The sequence below is a fragment of the Equus quagga genome, chromosome 1, assembly GCF_021613505.1.
Source record: "Equus quagga isolate Etosha38 chromosome 1, UCLA_HA_Equagga_1.0, whole genome shotgun sequence".
Lineage (NCBI taxonomy): Eukaryota > Metazoa > Chordata > Mammalia > Perissodactyla > Equidae > Equus > Equus quagga.
Genome location: NC_060267.1, coordinates 150,105,206 through 150,126,537, shown reverse-complemented (window position 1 = coordinate 150,126,537; position 21,332 = coordinate 150,105,206). Strand labels below are relative to the sequence as shown.

The 21,332-nt window shown below is 42.6% G+C and overlaps 1 protein-coding gene across 1 annotated transcript in view; it reads right to left on the bottom strand.

The window, feature by feature from the left end:
* Positions 1-521: 521 nt before the first annotated feature.
* The window catches only part of SUSD5 (sushi domain containing 5), a 63,546-nt gene continuing 42,735 nt past the window's right edge, over positions 522-21,332 (bottom strand). The window contains exon 5 of the mRNA XM_046673037.1: positions 522-9,169. Coding sequence (XP_046528993.1) covers positions 7,866-9,169 — 1,304 coding nt within the window. The 3' untranslated portion in view covers positions 522-7,865. The remainder of the gene's footprint in view (positions 9,170-21,332) is intronic.

Here is a 21,332-nt window from a genome sequence, read left to right as displayed (position 1 = left end):
AGGATGGAGTTGCCGTTCACTGAAATGGGGAAGATGGAGGAGTGGAGTGGGTAGGTAAGAAATTTGGCGCAATGCAGGCTGGCTGAGGTTTGGATGGGAGGTTCAGGCTGTAAATAAAATTTGAGTCTCTCAGGTCAGGTCTTCAGCAGAGCCTGAGACGGATCCGAATGCATGCAGTTTATTGTGGGGCTGTATTCAGGAGAACCTGTGAAAGCCTCCGTCAGTCAGCCACTGACTGTACCTTTGGGGGAAGGGGTGTGCCTTTGATGGCAAATAGCTTGGTCAACTGAGGGCAATTCTCAGGAAAAGGGACTGGGCGATTGGCAGCCAATGGGTGCAGTGAGGGGGTGGGGGCAGGGATGTGGGTACTGGCTCTGTGAAGGGGATCTGGGTGGAGCTCCACAGTGCCCACCACTGAATCATCAGCGTGTAAAAGGTATTTAAAGCCGTGAGGCTGGATGTGGTCCCCTAGATTGTATGTTTATATTAAGAAGCAAGAGAAAAGGACCAAGGACGCTCTCTGGGAAACGAGAAACCCACCAAAGAGACTGAGAGGGAGCCACCTTTGAGGTGGGAGAAAACCAGAAGGGGTGGTGTTTTGAAATCTGAGCTTTCTTTATTCAACCTTGTTCCCTCCAATAGGGCACTTAGTCTAGCTGGGACCCTCCAGGAAAGGAAGATGGAGGAGACTGGCACAGCATTTGGGAGACAGGACTTGTCCCACAATGGCATGGAAAGGAATGAAAGGAGATAGAATTTTGGGTCTTTAGTGTAATGATGATTAATTGGGGGTGGAAAACTCACATGTTTTTGCTTTTCCAGGCTTTCTTTTCTCCCCATCTCACTATTCCAACCTCGGGTCTCAGATGTATCCTATTTCTCCTGCACTACCCTGCTTCCCTCATCCCCTCTCTCTTGAGAGAACTTCCTCTTTTATCTGCACAAGAATCCTCATGTCAAGTTCTCCTTCTAGGGTACCCAACTCAAGACAATAAGCTACTCCTATGGCTTTGACTGAATTTGCCCATGTCAGCTGAGTCTGCACTCCCAGGGGGCTGTGTGGTCAAAGGAGTCAGTGTTATTGGCATTATTGATGGCTGCGCTTGTGTCCACAGCAGCTTCCCAATCAGAGCACCCTCCAGCCCAGTGATGACTCAGATCCTATATGGCTTCTGCCCCTGGAATCCTGGGTCCTCCTTTCTTCCCTCACCCCACCCTCTGTTTCACCAGAGAAACTTCCTTTTGAAATCAGTGGGGAAGAGGGTCATAGGGCAGGACCATAAAGTAGAAGGGGACCCAGGGAGGGGACGCCCTGCCCTAGGATTCCTGAGTCAGTGGAGGTAGTGCACTCAGCAGCTGTTTAACTCTCCTCATAGCTCCTGGCTGCAGTTGTCCTTCCTAGCTGTGCAAGAAAATGCAAGGAGACCACCATGGGGACCAGGCTGGGTTGGGCGGTCTGACTCACTCCACCTCTGTGCCTGCAGAGCTTCCATTTGGTCCTCTTCCTCTGAGCCTGGGGTGAGCTTTTGGTGGATGACTTTCCACACAGGATTGAGTGGTGGTGGTAGGGGGCATCCTCATTCACTCTCTGAAGCTGGCCTCTTTGCACTGGGGATTGAAAAGCACCTCCACCCCCATCCTAGCAATGTCCCCTGAGGAAGAAACAGTGGGGACAGTATGATCAACATGGTCAGCATTTTTCTTTGAGAAGGCTGTGGATCTGAGTTACTAAATTTTTTATTTCAAAGGAAACCAAAGCAACCTTTCAAAAAGAAAAAAAGGGGATCCAATTCCTCCAAACCTACCATGAAACCCCAGTGTTCAGGCTGCGCTCAGTGACCTCAACCCAGCACCTCCCTCCCTGAGCGTGTTTCTTGGAGGAGCCTAGAGAATGCCTGGATTGAGACCTCATGGGTTCAGTATCAGCCTAGCCTGTCTTTTGAAAAAACAAACACATTTGTAAGCTTTGTGGGAGTTTCCAGACCCAGCCTAAGATGGCCTGCTTGCCCTCTGACCCACGGCATGGAGCCCTACAGTTGCTGTGCTTTCCTCAGGCTGGTCCACCCAGGGAGGCTGTCTACCACAGGGATGGGGGGCATCTGTCCAGCTCCAGTGCCACTCAGGCAACCCAGGCAGGGGGCACCACTGGGAAGGGTCTAAAGGCCACCCCTTGCAGCCCCTGTTAATATTCAGACTACATTAGCCTTGAAGGGCTGAGGAGAGGTTTGTACGTACACAGGTTTAAAAGTGACTGACTGAAATTTCGCACATACCAACGTATTCAACATACTAATGTCTTTCTGAGTTTTGAGACTTTCTAATTACAGCCACCAGCCTGTTGTGCTCACCTCCGGGATCCAGGAGAACCACTGGGTACGTTGACCACAAAGGCCGCCTTAGGAAATGTTGCTTTTAGTTCTTACTAAGGGAATTTTAAGAGCACAAAAATTTTATTGAACAGAAACTCAGTGGCAAACAGAAAATGATTTGTTAGATTGTCAATGGGAAAGGGTTTATTATGACTGCTGGTGGAATAAACAGTGGCGGGTTTCTGCCAACATTTATGGAAATAACGTTTTTAAGTTTTCAATGTGAGCCGTAAACCTAAGCTACTTCAGTTTTTAAAAAATTCAATACTTAAACTGTTGGGAGAAGGTGGATGGGTGCCAGAGAAAACATTCTCATTTAATAGTGTTTGCACATGGAACTGCAACAGAGTTTGTAGCGAAGCACTGAGAAAACCCACAACTAATCCTTCATCGCAGCTGTCTGAACTCTTGAGCATCTGCCATCCCCCAAACAGCAACTTCTTTTTTCTGGGGACTCCAGGCCTGAATGACCTAGTGTGGAGAGTTTAAACTATGTACAAGGGGGGGAGAAAAAGGAAAGGAACCTTAAATAAGCCTCAGCCAAAGGTTTTGTGCATTGGACTTCCTGTGCCTTCAGGCGGGGCAAGGCTGTTCCCCACCCCATCCCCATGGCATCTCCCTGAGCGGGAAGACACCATGACAGCCCAGCTTTGCCTTGACTGACCACTCCTACCCCCGAGGTAAGAGTCAGGCATGGCTGTGGGATATAGCGTAGTAGAGTGCTTTTCTCTAGGGCCGGCATGTGAGCTACCATACCCTAGCACCTAACTGCCCCCCACCCCTCAAATATCTGGCTTTGGTGGCTCGTTGAGTGAATGAGTGAGTTGGCTCACTATCCTCTTGGGGCTGATAGGGTAAGATACTGGTGCCTCATTTTCCAGAAAAGAATAGCAAGGAATTAAGCAATCTGGCCAACAGATAGGAGAGATTGATCCCAGAGTTTTATTGCCCACTTTAGGGTGGCGGTCAGAAGGCCAAACTATAAACGTTGTTGCTGATGTCTTTTCCACCTTGGGCTAATGCAGTGTGTGCAATCTCATGCTTGTGGGAAATCGGAACTTGGAAAATCATCAAAAACAAAGACTTTAAAAAAAATCACATTAAATGTCTTATTTTGCTTATTCTTTACTGCTTTCTTTCTCTATCCACTGGATGGGACCATCTTAACCAGCCCTAGTCATTCTAGGACACGTTACAATGAACTCAGTTTTCTCAGGTCAGTGAGATTTCTGACATTCATCTAGCAAAGCAGAACCCTACCCCAAAGACTCGGATCTCCCATAGCAGGGGTGCCCCTTGCTGGCCATGGGTGTGCCGAGGGCTTTTCAGGAGATATGGGCTCATTTCTCTCCCCAGGGTGGTTATCTTCCAGAGATCTGGGATCCAGTTAGGAAAAACATTTGGAATCCAGGGCTTACTTGGATCTGATGAGCTGGTCCCTCGCTGCCAACGTCTGAGAAGTGGCAGAATATTTACCATTGCAAACAAGGATGAAAAACATCTTCAGGCATGACTGTCAACAGCTACCGTGCTCCATGCATGTCACTGGAAGGCAAGCAAGGAGAAAGAGAAAAGAGTAGAAGGAGGCAGGTGGAAAGAGTGAGGAACAAATCAGGGCAAAACAGAGATCCATGAGATGGAAGGTCCAAACATCAGCTGTTTGAAGAAAAGATGGACACAGGGATTTTGTTGATGTCAGCCCAAGAATTCCAGAGGATATGGTGGAAAAGTTTGGATTGAGGAGGAGTGGCACTGTAGGGAATAAGAATTTGCACATTGATGGATGCCTTAGGTCCAGATCCCTTGAAGCAAACCCTTGTGCAAGGGATGGAGTACTCTCAGGAGAACGGCTGTGAGGGAAGCAGGAAGGAGCCAGCAAGGGTGTGGTCTCATTGGACACCAGCCTCAGCCTGATCCCACAGGAGCTGCGGAGCATGAATTACACCACAGAGTTGTCCCCACCTTGAGGCAAGAAGGCTGGCTTTTTGTATGCTCCTGTCGGTTAGTCCTTGGCTGCAAGCTGCCTTGGGAGCATAGATGGTGGGCCTAACTACTGGGTGAGGGAACTCCCACTAGATCAAGGTCAATCTGGGTGAGAAGGGTACACTTACACATTTGTGAGCATTTTAGCAGCCAACAGGGCAGCTGGAGGATGGGTTCACCTGCCCAGTGAAGCCGATCTGGGCAGGCACCAACAGTGTCTACAACATTGGGTGGCTTGGGAGGAGTCATGCCTGGTGTTCAGAGGTAGAAAGGGACATATGGCAGACGGGGTTGGTGCTGATGGTCTCTGAGTTGGATTTCTCCATTTGCCCCTCCACATCTCTTTTCCACTCTGCCCTGTGCCCCAGGGGCCTGACCCCTACGGTCGACATTCTCTGGGTTCCCTCACCTCTGACTTCCAGTTACCCGTGGGATGTGCTGGCAAGAAATTGCAAGGTGAGAGAAGAGGTCTAGGTCTTTAAAATCCCTGCCTCCTCTGGGCCACAGTTGGACAGTGGCTGTGGTCTCGAGACCCATGATCCTGTCCCACAGTGCCTTCCCTATTGCCGAAGCTCTGGCCCGCTTACAAACAGCCCTCCACCAGCCCTTGATGGTTCTGTTAACTCTCCCCACACTTTTATGACTAGTCCCTACATCTAACCCTCTTTAATTACTCCTTTGATTGTCCTATCAGTTAGGAGAAGGGAGGCAATCAGTTCTGATCTCTTAGCGAGGGCTTCTCAAACTTCACCATGCAGACTCATCACCTGGGCCTTTTGTTAAATGCAGAATCTGAATCCGCAAGTCTGGGGTGGGGCCTGAGACACTGCACTTCTGAGTCCAGGTGGTGCCTGTGCTGCTGGCCCAGGAACCACACCTTGAGTAGCAATAGCAAGGTCCTGGGCTTTTTGTTGAGGTGAGGGGTGTGGTCTCTGGTTGGGGTGAGGAAGAGGGAGGGAGGGAGGAGAAAGTAGGAGCTCTGGAGACTTCCCTGAAATCCTGCTGCAGGAGGTAACATGCCTGAGAGTTAGGCTTAGAGAGGGCCGTCTTAGATATAGCAAGTATTAAGACACTATTTTCAAGATTACTAGAGAACCCTTCAAAAAAAAAAAAAAAAAAAGACGATCATGATACGCCCAGATATAAAATACGTTAAGCAACTCTTTGGGGAAATATTTATTTATTTTAAATATCTCAGAAGCTTTGTGTTACTGGATCCCCCCACCCAATTTTCATGAATATTAAACATTTACCAGTCTCAAAACATGCTTAATGACATACAATTTAGGTTTACAGTGTTTTAATCATTCCCTTTCTACATGCATTTTTAACATAGATTACACCAAATCAATAAAAATTTAAAAACTGATGTGTTGGGTCTATTTTGCAGTTCATGTCTATAAAATAATACATTTATATGTATTAATGTATTTGTAATAAATTTATTAATACGTTTGTATTAATAATACCTATTTTTGTGTTGGTATTAGGTCAATGTTCTTGGGTTATTACATAATAATAGTTGATAACACAATCCCAATGTTGAGAAGGAGGTTATTTTATATAGTTACAAATAGAAAAGTTATCTTGTAATAGATTAGAAAAGAATCTAATTTATAAATATATACAGTCTCTGGCTTTTATTCTTTGTATTTTGCTTTGGCTACATGCAGAAAGCATTTCATTCCTATTGTTCTAGATTTCATCTGACACATAGGTATTCCATTTGGTACCTTTAGGCCTTCGTTTTACTGACTAACGGGGACTGGGGTCTTTGATTTTGCTGTACCAACTTTATAGCTACTTAGCCTATTATTTTTCCAAAGCTTGCATCAAAAAAGAGGTGGCAGGGTAGAAAACATATTGCGAGAATTCTTTTTTTCCTTAGGTAAAACATCACCAACAATTTTTCCATTGTAAAAAAGTTCAGGATTTCTCTCATGCTACAAAAAAACACTTGGACTCTTAGACTGTCTTAAAATAAATGTACTGCCTTCATCACTTTTTACTGCTGAAAACTATTTCAGAAAAATATGATGAGTTTTTTTTCTGTGCCATTACACAGGAGACCATTGGAGATGGTATTTCGGCAGCTTCAAATGCTACCTCAGGTACACATTGTGATGCCTGATTTCCGTGCAAGACAAGCCACAGGTGTTACTCATCTTCGGTGCCACTGGAACTTCAGTTGGCCTCAAAGCACAAAATTTATGTTATCATAAACCAATGGTTCTCAAACCCGAGTGTGCATCAGAATCACCTGGAGGGCTAGTTAGAACACCGATAGCTGGGACCAACTCTCAGAGTTTCTGCTTCTTAAGTCTGGGGTGGAACCAGAGAATTTGCAGCTCCATCAAGTTCCCAGGTGATATTGGAGCACTGGTCTGAGGACCGCACTCTGAGGACCATTGTTGTAAACAAGCCTTGCTGAGTCACCATAAGCTGATCTAGATGCTATGAAATGGGTTGCTCAGTAGCCAGGATGAATCCATCCTGGACTCATGCTGTTTCCATAGAGCTCACAATTGCCAAAATAGAGTAAAGAATAGATTGGCACAGGTTTCATATTCCTTTTTAATTAATCTGCTTCTCTATCAAGTAGGTACCCATAGATATCCTACTCCTTTGGCCCTCTTAAAACATTTTTTTTCCTCCCATGTCATTCCCTCTTACTGGAGTTCAGAGAAATGGTTAATCCTGAGAGAGGAAACCAAGGACTGAGTTTTGTTAGTCCTGGCAAAAATTCTAAGACATTCCTAGGCACAGACTGGTCAAGGACAACTAGGCCACTGCTTCCGAGAGGAAATGGTGCTTACTAGTACAAAGCCAACCTTGTTTTTAAAAAAATGATGGGCTGTCCCACAGAATGGAGGGAACAGAGGTGGATGTGTGTCCTGCCCCTCCTCACTTCCCCTGCAACAAAATGTCAGTCTTAAATTCTCTCCAGTTTCAACAAACAAAGAGAAATCTCAAAGCTTCTAGACTATGTCCTGGTTCTTGGCTCATTTGCCCTCAGCAACATCACAAGATTAAAAGGAAATAACCCATTATTCTTCTGTATCCCACTCCCAACAAGTAAATATCTATATCCTAAATAACACTGCTCTCAAATGCTCCATTTATCAAGCCTATTTCAAAAATTTCAGGTCGTGGAGTCAGTAATTTTTTTTTTTTCTTAAAAAAGGAAAAGAAGACAATAGTTTGATGAAACAAGAGGTGAGTTTTGACCTGACGTTGGAGTTAAGGCCCAAGCACAGGTCTGGGATTAGTGCAATACATTCCAGGGCAGATGGTTGAGGAGATATTAACGTGCGTGATGATGCCACCAAAGCCTTCCTGCCCTGCCAGGTGCCTCCAGAGATACTTCTCAATCTATAAAACAAACACCTGAGAAAAAGATGAGCCCTACTCCACCTGTTTCATGCTCTAGTGAATTATCAGTGTTTATCCATGTGATGTGTCACAGTTTCTTTTCTTCCCAAGTGGCTTTGAGAGAGTCCACTCCAAAGGTGGCTAGACTTTCTCCATCTCAATCTGCTGGTGGTAGTGCCGAGCCTGCCGCTGGCCAACATTCAGCTTGTACACGGAGCTCTTGTGCTGGCACCTGCGGTAGCCCCACACTGCTCCCACACCTGCCAGGAGCAACAACAGGCACAGGACAGTGACAACCGTGGCGATGACGGGGCCTCTGCTGAGGCTGGGACACTCATCCCCTACACACGGCTCCAAGGTTGGAAGAAGCTCCTCACTGGCACCTGGGCCGGGGCCTTCTTGTCCCAAGAAGTCCTCAGACAGTAGGTATGGGAAGCTATCCTGGACCTCAGGAGCAGTGGTTTCCATGGGAGTCTGGGTGGCCGCCATAGCAGTTGAGGGAATGTGGTTAGGCATCTTCTGGACAGCAGTTGTTACAGTCTCCAGGGTAGAGCTGGTGAGTTCATAAGGTAGGGTAACCACGGGAGGCTTCTCTGTGGCAAATCTCCAAGGAACAGTTGACTGGTACTTGGTGGTCAAGTCACCATCCCCCTTGCTGGGACCCTCAGTTTCAGACACATTCATGGGTCTGAGAGCCAAAGCTTCTACATCTAGTGTTTGAGATAGGACAACTGAACTACGGGTCATGTCCTCACTTGGTATGAGGGTGGTACTTCTGGGCTTCTTAACTTTCACAAGAATGGGCTGATTGGGAGTAACTAGAATACTTTCTTCCAGTCCTACTGACCCGTCCCCCTTATCCCCATCTTCCTCCTCTTCTGCCTCTTCTGCTTCTGTCTTCCTCCAAGCCCCATCGGTCACAGGGTAGCCATCTAACCAGGACCCATCGCTGCTGCTCACCATTGGATCCCCTGCCTTGCTGTCATTGCTGCCCACAAATGGCACTGAGGGACCATCAGTGCTGCTATAGATCACCTTGGTTTCAGGTTCACCCGGAGCCAATGTTATCCCACTGTGGTCTCCAGCAGGAAACTGCTTTTTGGTGTCATCATCTATCTCCTTTTCCAATTCAGGCTTGTGGAAGGTCTCACCAGGAAACCAGAACAAGTACTTCTGGTTTAGTTGGGATCCTGGCAGGTCTGTGGGGACACTGCTCCCAGCACTGGGCAAGCCTGCAGTTGGCACAAAGGCTGTATCCCGGGCTATGTTTTCTCTCCTCACAGAAATGGAGACCAGACGGTCCTGCTTCGGAGCCTCCTCAGAGGCCTCTCCCTGACGCCCATCCTTCTCCGCCTCTGTCCGGGAGTCCTCCATGAGCTCTCTGAATGACACGGATCTGTCATCAGGGAAATTATCTTCATAGTCAATGTGTGCCTCAGCCTCATCTGGAAGGAAAGAGGGAAAAACCTCATTAGGTCCAAGGTCACAGAGCCAGTGTAGATCATAAGAAAGGGAAATAACAAGCATAAGGACTGGAACAGAGGAAATAAAACTGTCATTCACAGATGATATGACGGTGTATCACAGATAAACCCAAAGAATCTACACAGAAATGGTTATAGTTAACATGTGAGTTGATCAAGGACACTGGGTCTACAGTCTATATAAAACATCAACCCTATTTATATATACCAACAATAAATAGAAAACAAAAATTGTAAAAGATGCCATTTCCCATAGCATAAAAAAAAATCAAACACCTAGGAATAAATCTAACAAACTATGGGTAAGATTTCTACATGGACTGGTACAAAATATTGCTGAGCAAAATTAAAGAAGACCTAAAGAAATGAAGGCATATACTGTGTTTGTGTAATGGAAGCCTCAAAATTGTCAAGTTGTCAGCATTGTCCAAATTGATCTATGCAGATTTAATAGGATCCTAATAAAAATCTCAGACATTGACAAGCTGATGCTAAAATTTATGGAAATGCAAAGAGCCAAGAATAGACAAGGCAATCTTGAAAATGTAGAAAAAACCTGGAGGATGTACATGACAAGATTTCAAGATTTAGTTAAATTGGAGTACTTTGCAGACTATGGTATTGGCACAAGGATAGATAATTGGATTACATTAAGTTTAAGAACCTCTGTTCATCAAAAGCCACCATGAAGGAAGTTAAAATGCAAGCCACAGAGTTGAAGATATTTGCAATACAGATAACCTCCAAAGAGTTCGTATCCAGAATTTATAAAGAACTCCTACAAACCAATAATAAATAAGCAAACCATAGAAAAGTTGGCAAGAAACTTGCATCAGTATATCAGAAAAAAGATATTTAAATAGTCATTAAACATAAGTAACGATGCTCAACCTCATTAGTCATAGAGAAATGCTAATTATAGTGATAATGAGATACCATTACAGAGGCCCAGAATGGCTAGAATTAAACAGACTGCCAATATCTAGTGTTAACAAGGACGTGCAGCACTGCTGGTGGGAGTGTGAACTGGAAAAACCACTATGGAAAACTGTCTGGGCATTGATACTAAAATCGAACATATGCATGTTCCATGGCACAGCAATTCCACTCCTAAATATATACTCCACAGTAATGTGTGCACATGGGCACCAAATGACATGCACAGAAATATTCATAATAACCCAAAACTGGAAACAATTCAAATGTCCGTTAACTGCAGAACTGATTCAACAGTATGATATAGTCATACAAAGAAAACCTGTACATCAATGAAAATGAACCAGCCACTGCTTCCCACAACAACATGGATAACTCTCGCAGCCATAGTGTTGAGCAGCAGAAGTCAGTCACAAAAGAGCACATTCTGTTTGATTCTATCCATATAAAGTTCAAAAACAGGCAAAACTAATCTATGATGTTAAAAGTCAGGACGGTGGGTACATGTGGGTAGGAGAGAAGGCTCAATGACAGAGTCTGGGCACAAGCAGGGCTTCTGAGATACTGGCAAAGTTCTACTTCTTGACCTGTGTGGTGGCTAAATTTCTTTATTAGGGGGGCCCCGTGGCCAAGTGGTTAAGTTTGCATGCTCCGCTTCAGCAGCCCAGGGTTTCGCTGGCTTGGATCCTGGGTGTGGACACGGCACCGCTCATCAGGTCATGCTGAGGCAGTGTCCCACATGCCACAACTAGAAGGACCCACAACAAAAAAATATACAACTATGTACTGGGGAGATTTGGGGAGAAAAAGCAGGGAAAAAAAAAAAAAAAGAAGATTGACAACAGTTGTTAGCTCAGGTGCCAATCTTTGGAAAAAAAATTTCTTTATTATTATTATTTCCATGTTTTAACAACTAATAAAGGTGTATACAGTCTGTACATCAAGGCTAATCCTTGTCCTTCAGAAAATTTCTTTCTTTGATAATTTATTGATCTGTTCCCTTATGATTTGTATGGATGTTATAATTAAGTAAAGATGTTATCTTTTAAAACACTGATTTGCTCTTTGTAAGACCTCTGAGTCATGAAACTATACTGTGAAGTCTTCTGAATCCAGCTGAGTAAGAAGGAACAGAGGCCCCAGAGTTAGGAGCCCAGAATGTAAAGACAGCTGGACGAGATGAGAATCACGCTGGTTAGGAAGGTGTCTAGGAGCTCATGTCCTCAGAAGAGGGCAGCCTGCTGGGCTTTCCCATCTCTCAATGGTCTTTGAAAGTCAAGTCCTACTGGAAGACACACATAAGTATTAAACAGAATGGTTCTCTAAAATATTGTGATATAATAAGAAATGTATATTTGTTCCCCGTTTCCGGTACCGGTTCCTGGTACAGACCCCTAAAACACTTGGGATTGCCCAAGTGATAGGAGCATCTTCTGTTATTCATAACAAGCTTCTTTGACCATACTTGAGCTTATGTTAATGAGGTTACGCTTGGTGGCCCCCTAGATAGCTTCAGGATGGGGGCTGGATTAGAGGGCTGAAACTTTCAGCTCCACCCCCAGCCTCTGTGGAGGGAGAGGGGCTGGAGATTAAGTTAATCACCACTGGCCAATGATTTAATCAATCATGCCCATGTAACAAAACCTCCATAAAACCCCCTAAACTACAGGGTTCAGAGAGCTTCCAGGTTAGTGAACACATCCATGTGCCAGGAGGATGCTGTACGCCAAGTTCACAGGGACAGAAACTCCTTCCCTCAGGATCTTTCAACCTCACTCTATGTACCTCTTCATCTGGTTGTTCATCTGTATCCTTTATAATGTCTTTTACAATAAACTGGTAAATGTGGGGCCAGCCCCATGGCCGAGTGGTTAAGTTCTCGCGCTCCGCTTCTGCGGCCCAGGGTTTGGATTCTGGGCGTGGACATGGCACCACTCATCAGGCCATGTTGAGGTCGCGTCCCATGTGCCACAACTAGAAGGACCACAACTAAAATATACAACTAGATACTGGGGGGATTTGGGGAGAAAAAGCAGAAAAAACAAACAAACAAACAAAACTGGTAAATGTAAGTAAAGTGCTTTCCTGAGTTCTATGAGCTGTTCTAGCAAATTGTTGAACCTGAGGAGGGAGTTGTGAGAACCCCTGATTTACAGCCAGTTGGTCAGAAGAAGAGGTGACAACCTGGCTTGTGATTGGCATGTGAGGTGGGGGCAGTCTTGTGGGACTGAGCCCTTAATCGGCGGGGTATGCACTAACTCCAGGTAGGTGGTGTTAGAGTTGAGTTGAATCGTGGGACACCCAGCCAGGGTCCGGAGACTTGGGGAATTGGCTGTTGGTGGGAGGGCCTCCCCGCTACCATCACATTTAATGTCAGAAGTGTTCTGCAGGTAGAAACAGATCTTACTAGTTTCCCCCCACTTCACTTTGCACCCTGGAAAGCACAAAAAGCAAAGAGCTCCAGAACCAAGGTCTGATGGAATGCTGAGGGGCCGTGTGGTGTGTTCCTGGGCCCTGAAACTGGATTAGTGGGCATGTGGTTTATTTCTAATAAGACTCCATATCTTGCTTATTTAATAACTTGCAGAGTTATAAATAAATTTAAAAATCCTTTCTGATCTGCTCCTAAAATTTAAGCCCATTTACATTGCTTGTGTCCTCGGACAAAAATGGAAAACAGTAGATAAAGATGAAACACCTCTGATAAATGTCAAATGCATATATGTTTTATGCTTAGAAAAAGACAGCTCTGTATTTATTTCAGGAGACCCTTCCACCTCATGATGTCCTGTTCACAATCCCCAGATAAAAACCATATCGGATGGCTGGACCATTCTTGTGAGCCTCACAGAATTCAAATACAGCCTCCCAGGCTACGCTCACTGTTATGTCACACTGCCTTATTCTGTGTTCCACCATCATTCTAAGTACTACATTCATCCACTCCTTCCCTCAACAAACTTCACTGGGTGCTGACTATTTGTCTGGCACTTCTAAGGCTCGGGATCACCCGTGAACAGGACAAATGGTCTCTGCTCTCATGGAGCACGTGGGACAGAATTCCACAGTCCTGAGACCTATCAGGTTGAACTGCAAAGCTTTGTGTATACAAATTCTCACCCAGCATGCTGAATATACGTTAGGTTTTGCATTTAAGTACCAGCCTTTCTTAAGAACACAACAAAAGAAACAAAAGCTACTATGACAAAACTTTTCCCTTAAATTTATCCAGAATATATAGACAAGGCATACTGAATCCGGCTGGAGATTTAAAAAGGCCGTAACTTGGGGCCAGCCCGGTAGCGTAGTGGTTCACGCACTCTGCTTCAGTGGCCTGTGGTTCGCAGGTTTGGATACTGGGTGCGGATCTAGCACTGCTCATCAAGCCACACTGTGGCGGCATCCCACATAAAACAGAGGAAGATTGGCACAGATGTTAGCTCAGGGCCAATCTTCCTCACAAAAAATAAAAAAATAAAATAATAAAAAAGGCCATGACTTAAATCTTTGTCTTTAAGACAATGTGGTAGATTCTTTGCTTGCACATGTGTGTGTACTGATTAGCTGTGATAGACTGATTGCAAAAATAGCCAAATTCTCTGCTCTTCCTTGTGCTAAGTCCTTTTGTAATGGATCGTGTAGCAATTCCCTGCAAGAAGGGCTGCCTATCTTTCTATCTTGTGAATCTGGACTGGCCTTGTCACTTGCTTTGATCTAGAGAATACAGTGAGAGCCTTGCATGCTTCTGCTCTCTCTCTCCCGCTCTCTCCATCCTGGAACCCTGCCAGTTACCATGTGCACAAGCCTGGGACAGCTTGCTGAAGGATGAGAGGGAAACTGTCCCAACTGAGGCCATCCCAGACCAGCCAACTCCAGTCTACCTGGGAGCTGACTACATTCACCTGAGTGAGCCCAGCCAAGACCAGGAGAATGATGCAGCTGATGCCAGCCCAAACCACTGACACACAGAATTGGAGCCAAATGAATGATCGTTGTCTCAAGCCATTAAGTTTTTTGGGTGTGGTTTATTATGCAGAAAAAGCTAATTAATAAATTAGCAATGAGCTGCACGAGGGCAGGAAGCGAGACATTGTATCCCTGGGGTGGAGGAGTGCCTAGCCCATTGTAGGTATTCTTACAGGTATTCTTGAACCTGTGAAAGAATCAATGGCCCTGGGAGGGAAGGGAGGGGAAAATCTGCAATATCTTGTCAGACCCCAAGATTCTCCTCATTGCTGCCTCATAAGCGCTCAGAGCTAAGATCTATTTCCAGGCGCACAGTGCCCTCAAACACAAGAGGACTACAGACTCATTTCCAAATTGTGAGGAATGAATTACTTATGATGATAATCTCTCATAAGACCCTGAAGACCCTCTGAAAAGATGCCATCGTTGAAGGACTACTTGAAGACACAGACATACACACGAGTGTGCATTACACACACACCTCTCACATGCTGGTGAGCAAATTAGTCCACAGCCTGGTCCATGAGAATATATACTCTCTTCCCAGCCTCTCCTTGGTGCCCCACCCCCCACAGTTTAAAAGCACACCCCAGGAGAACTCCCTCCCCACGGCTAGCAGATTCGTCATAATGAAGCAGGGAAGTGATCCCTCTCTGCCAAAATTTAGTCCTAATACAAAGAAATCTGGAACTCCACACACCTGACAGGTCATTTGGGCCCCAAATTCGTCATATCCAATTTTTTTTAATTACAAAAAAGATTGTATTCTATGGCATTGCAGAAGAAATTATTTTTACAAAACAATATACATTTGCCATTTGTCTCCCAGAGGTTCTGCTCTCAAGGATGAATATGCCAGTGTTCTCGGCTAGAATACAGTCCCCTTTCATGACGGGGAAAGGCAGGAAGCAGGTCTCTCCAAGACCATTTCTCCCTAAGAAGCATTCACCCACTTGAAATCGTAGGCTATGACCTCATGCATGATCGGCAATGGAAGGCCTCTTACCACATGTTATTTTACAGGGAGTATTTCTTTGTTGCCTAATTGCAGCCCTAAGACACCAAACCATCAAGAGTCCACAAATGGTTCTGTTTTATTCCACAGAACTTTAGTCATCTCTGGTTAAATTCTGACACTATATTCATTTTCTTTCAGGTCATCAACTGTAGCTCATTGACCGTTGGGTGTAAATAAGCTAAAGGAACCAATATTTGCACAGAGTTTTGCCAAACGGAGAGCCGGCAGGGAGCCCAGGTCAAGGTGAGCAGCAGAGTGGGAGTGCTGCCTCACTATTCTCACACACCATCTTCTTGTAATCACACGCAGATGCCAAAACTGATATGGCCCATGGGTAAACAGAATTCTACCCAAATAACCAACAGCTAAAAAGAAGGGTGAGTGAGGGATATGCACAAATCTTCCAGCGCCTCGCAGTTTTTGTTGCCTTGATGTGTCCCTGTAACCTCTGCTCTGGCTTCTTCCCAGTGTCTCCTCCTCACACCCCATTTTCCATTTCCATCAGCTCGAGTCCTATGTGCTTCTATGTTCTTGCTCCTTCTGATTGCCTGTCCTCTGTTCTGCTTTCTCCTTCTTCCACCTTATCACTTACATTCCAGACCACTTGAGTATGTTACCAGGGGGCATAGGTGAAAAAAATCACTTTATCATCAGGGTAGATTATATGCCACAGTGAAAAATATCTAAGTGTTCCAATTGAAACTGTATCACATTTTCTCTCCCCTATACTTATCAAAACATGGAAACTCCACAATAAATTTTTACAAATGTGCTCACACATACACACACACAACTAGGCATGTTGGATATGAATTTTAAAAGTTGAAGAAACTATACTAAACATAGAAAAAAAATTTTACCAACAACAACCATGCATGGAAAAGGGAATAATGTATTGCAGCAAATTTCAAAAACTGGTTACCAAGAAGAGAAAATAGAAGATTCTGGAGTAGAATAGAGAAGGGCAGCATTGCTCAGCTCCTAACCCACTTCACCCTTTGAAAACTATGGGGGAGTCAACAAGTCCCAGAGAGAAGCAAAGAAGGTGGAGAGAAACAGCCCAATAACCAGCGGGGCCGACTCTGCCTGAGAGAACCCAAAATGCCAGGACTGCACATTGTGCAGGTGAAGTAAACCCTGATATAGGAGATTTTTAACAACATTTCTGAAGAGAAAGCAGAGCCCAGATATTTTAAAACACACAGATAAACAAACAAAAGTAAAACGACATACCACTTCAGCTGAACTGTCCCTTCCTGCTACTGTTCCCTCTTTTGGGTGAAGGGAAGACACATGTCAGGGGCAAAGAACCGAACTCAGAGGAAACAAGAATTTAAGGAACAGAACGAATTCTTTACAAATGCTTCACACTACAGAACTTAAGAAAGTAAGTGGAAAAAAACAAAAGCTCAAAGGCAAGGTGATAAAACAACAGAATGTTATGAAAAGGGTGATTTTAAACTTCAGGAATCACACTGAGGTCCCATGTCACATCATGACAGAACCAGAAAATAAATTAGAAACTGCAAGGGATAGAACAGACTGAGAATTTTACAAAACAGAAAAAGACCTGAAGGGACATGTTCAAGAATCACTGCAAACCTCAACAGAATAAATTCATAGAAAATTACACCGAATTCAAACTGCTAAAAACCAGACAGAGACACTTAAGAGCAACCAGTGAAAGTGGATGTATAACCTGCAAAAAAGCAACGAGACTGAACGCTGACTTTCCAAAGAAACAATGAAAGCAGAAGACAATGTGATGATATCTTCCCAGTGCGAGAACAGGCCTGCCAACCCAGAATTCTTAATCTTTGAAAACACCCTCGACGAGAGCTCAGAGATGCAGGAAGGAAGGAACAATGAAACAGGTACGTACAGAGGGGCAAATCCACGTGAATACTGACTGCATCAAACAACAAGTACACACACACACACACACACACACACACACACACAATAACAATTCAAACACCTGACAACAGCATAGAAATTGGTAGGAGGTAAATGGGGTCAAAATGTTTGAAGGTATTTAAATTGTCAGGAAATGGGGAAAAGTATTAATTTATATTAGACTTTGATAAGTCAGGGATGCCTGTTATAATTTCCAGAGCAACCACTAAAAGAAGAGTAAAAGAATGTATTAGAATGCAATAAAGGGGGTAAATGTAATTATTTTTAAAATGCTTAATCACTTCAAAAGAATGCAGGAAAGCAGAGAACAAAGAATAAAGAACAGATAGGACAGAGAGGAAATGAATAAAAAGACTAATTTTAAACCCAAATCTATTGATGATTAAACGTAAAATGAATTAATGCTCCAATTGGTTATATGGTACTTATAAGAGATTTACTTTAAATATAAATATACAGAGAAGTTGAAAGTAAAAAAATGAAAAAAATATATATACCATGAAAAGACTAACCAGCAAAGAAGACTTTAAAGCAAAAAACATTACTAGAGATAAAGAGGGGCATTTTCTAAAGATAAATGTTCCAAATCACCAGGAAGATAGTAAATTCTAAATTTGTATGTACTTAACATAGCCTCAAAATAGATGAATCTAAAGTATATGAACTAAAAGGATAAACAGATAAATCCACAATGATACAGCTGTTTAAACATCTCTATCATTAACAATTAGAACAAGTAGACAAAAAGGTAAGAATATATATCTAAAAAACATGCTTAATTAATAAATTTGACCTACTTGACATGTATAGACCACATCCAACAACTGTAGAAAAAACATCCTTTTCAAGTGTGTATAGAATACTTTTACAAAATTGACCATAAAAGAAATGTCAACAAACTTTAAAGGATTAAATCACACATATGTTCTCTAGCCTTGGTGAAATCAACTTAGAAAAAAAATTACTAGGAAATTCTCATATGTACGAATATTAAGCAAAATATGTCTAAATCACTCATGGGTCAAATGAGTAATTACAATGGAAATTTGAAAACATTCTAACTAAATAATAATGAAACTATGACACATCAAAACTTGTGGGAGGCAGCAAATGCCGTGCTCATAGGGGAAGTTACAGCTTTAAATACCTATGTTAGAAAAGAAAAAAGGCTGAAAATCACATTGATTTCAGGAAACTGGGAAAGGAGGAGTAAATTAAACACAAAGTACAGGAAGGAGATTAAAAAGAGCAGAAAATTAATGAAATAAAAATAAAACATACAATAGAGAGGATCAACACAGCCAAAAGCTGGTTTTTTGAAAAAACTAACAACATTGATGAGTTCTTAGGAAGACTAATTAAGAAACATTTAGAGAGAACAACAAATGAAAACACCAGGAATAACAAGCATCTTTCAGATATTAGGAAACAATAACAGGATTCTATGATAAATTTATGCCCCTCAACATTAAAAATTGTGATGAACAAAATCCTAGAAGAATGCAACTTACCAAAAGTGCCACAAGAAGAAATAGAAAAATTTTATATGCCATTAACTATTAATGAAATTGAATCTCACTACACCCAGAAAACTTTAGACACAGGTGGCTTTGCCAATAAATTCTATCAAATATTTAGGAGGCTAATTTCAATTTTATACAAACTCTTCCAGAGAACAAAAAAAGAGGAAATACTTCCCAACTTATTTTATATATCCAGTGTAACCTTGGTACCAAAGCCTTGGCAAGGACATGATAGAAAATAATACTGCAAACCCGTCTCACTAAACACAGATGCAAAAATCATAAATAAAGTGTTGACAAACTGAAACTAGTAATATATTAATATCGGTAACCTGAATAATTAAGCAATATATTAAAAGGATAATACACCATACCAGTTTAGGTTTATCCCCGGAACTCATGATTGGTTTATTTGATAAAAGGAGTTTCAGAAAAGCATCTGACAAAAGTCAACAGGATAAAAACCCTTACAATTAGGAATATAAGAATATTATGGATATTGAGATATTGAATATTGAGAATATTGAGGATATTATGCTAAGTGAAATAAGTCAGTCACAAAAAGACAAACACTGTATGCTTCCACTTATTTGAGGTATCTAGAGAAGTCAAAATCAGCGAGACCAAGTAGAATGGTGGTTGCCAGGGGCTGGGGCAAGGGGGCAAGGGGAATTATTGTTTAATGGGTATAGAGTTTCAGTTTTGCAAGACAAAAATGTTCTGCAGATCTGTTTCACAACAATGTGAATATGGTTAATATTATTGAACTGTACTTAAAAATGGCTGAGACGGTAAATTTTGTGTTGTGTTTTTTACCACAATTTTTAAAAAAGTAAAGGATTAATAAATTAGACTACATTAAAATTCTACTCATCAAAGATACCATGAAGAAAGTGAAAAGGCAACTTACCTAGCAGAAGATATTTGCAACAAATATAACCTCAAAAGTTCTGGTATCTAGAATAATATAAAGAACTCCTACAAATCGATATGATATAAATGGACAACCCATTTATAGAAATGGGTAGAAAAAGGGGCAAGAGAATTGAATAGGCAATTCACAAAAGAGATATTCAAATAGCCAATAAATATATGATGTGTCCAACCTTATTAATAATAGGGCAAATTCAAATTAAGTGATATTACAACCTCTACATCAGAATGCTAAAAATTAAGAAGACTGACAATACCAATCGTTGGTGAGGATATGGGGCCCCTGGAACTTCATAAACTGCTGGTGAGAGTGTAAATGGGTACAACCATTTTGAAAACTGGTTAAGCATTATCTACTAAAGTTGAACATACACATACCCTATGACCCAGCAAGCAATTTAACTCCTAGGTATATATACTTAAGAGGAATGCATGCAACATGGGCACCAAAAGACCTGTACAGAATGTTCTTACAATAGTCCCAAACTTGAAACAACAAAAATGTTCATCAACAGTCAAATGGAATATACTACAGCAAAGAAACAGAATGATCTATAGCTTCATGGAACAACAGGGATGTCTTACAGACATAATGTTGGACAAAGGAAGCCATATAGAAGAGTACACACTCTATGTTTCCACTGAAACAAAGTTGAGGCAGGGAAGATGTAATTCATGGCTTCAGAAGTCCGGATGATGGTGGTTATTTTCAGGGAGGCAGTGACTGGAAGGGAACACTAGGAGTGTTTTTGGATTGCTGGTGATGTTCAACTTTTTGATCTGGGTGATGATTACATGGGTGTGTTTATGATATGATAATTCATTGAGCTTTATAACCTTTGATTTTTTAAATGTTCTGTATTTACGTTACTCTTAAAGAAAAATTTAAACAAACAATCAAAAGTGCACACCATGTTCCAGGAAAAACTGACACAGAGTTTGGTTACTGAATGCCAAGGATAAAGAAAGAATTCAACTGAAAGTCAGGCAGAAAAGGCAAATCACACACAAGAAGAAAAATTAAATGAGGCTTGCCTAAAATTTCTCCTCGGCATTCAACAGTAGAAAACAAGAGAACGATGTCTTATAACCTTTGAGGGAAAGAAAATGTAATTCAACAATGTTATACTTTGTTAAGATGTTACTCAATTATAAAGACAGTAGACATGCATTCTTCTTAGGATGACTGCACTTTGAAATATTTCAAGAACATACTGTGTGATATTATGCATGTGTTACTTACACTAAGCTGTAAACCAGTTGCTGGTGACATTCCAATTAGGAATTCACAGTCTAGGGGTGGACACTTAGCATTCGCATCAGAAACTCATCCTCTAGATGTAGAGGCTACAAGTACTTCTATTATCTATCTTGATCAAAACCATTGCTTTGCTAATTAGCACCTTGACTATCTGAAATGGCTTTCTATTGGTGAAATTAGTGGCCTATTAACTACCATGATAAATATCAGAAATGGGCTGTCATCGGTAAAATGAAAGGTATTTATGATATGGGGATTGGCTAAGAATATTTTTAGAGACATTTCTCACCCTTATATTGACAGGGTAAAACCAGTGTAGACCTTGATGTGCTTGAGACTTCAACCCCAGATGGTCTCATTTGGGAGTAACGTCCTACTCACTGAAACAATGGGAGCAGCATCCCTCTGCGCTCTCCGTGACCCTGCACTGCGTGCCACTCTGCTCTCACTGCATAACCTGCCCAGTTCCTCCTAGCCGGGGGAACTCTCTCAGAACAGGGACATGTCCTCTCTGTCTTGTATCCCCAGTCCACAGCATGTGCTCGGCACATAGTAGACACTCCACAAATG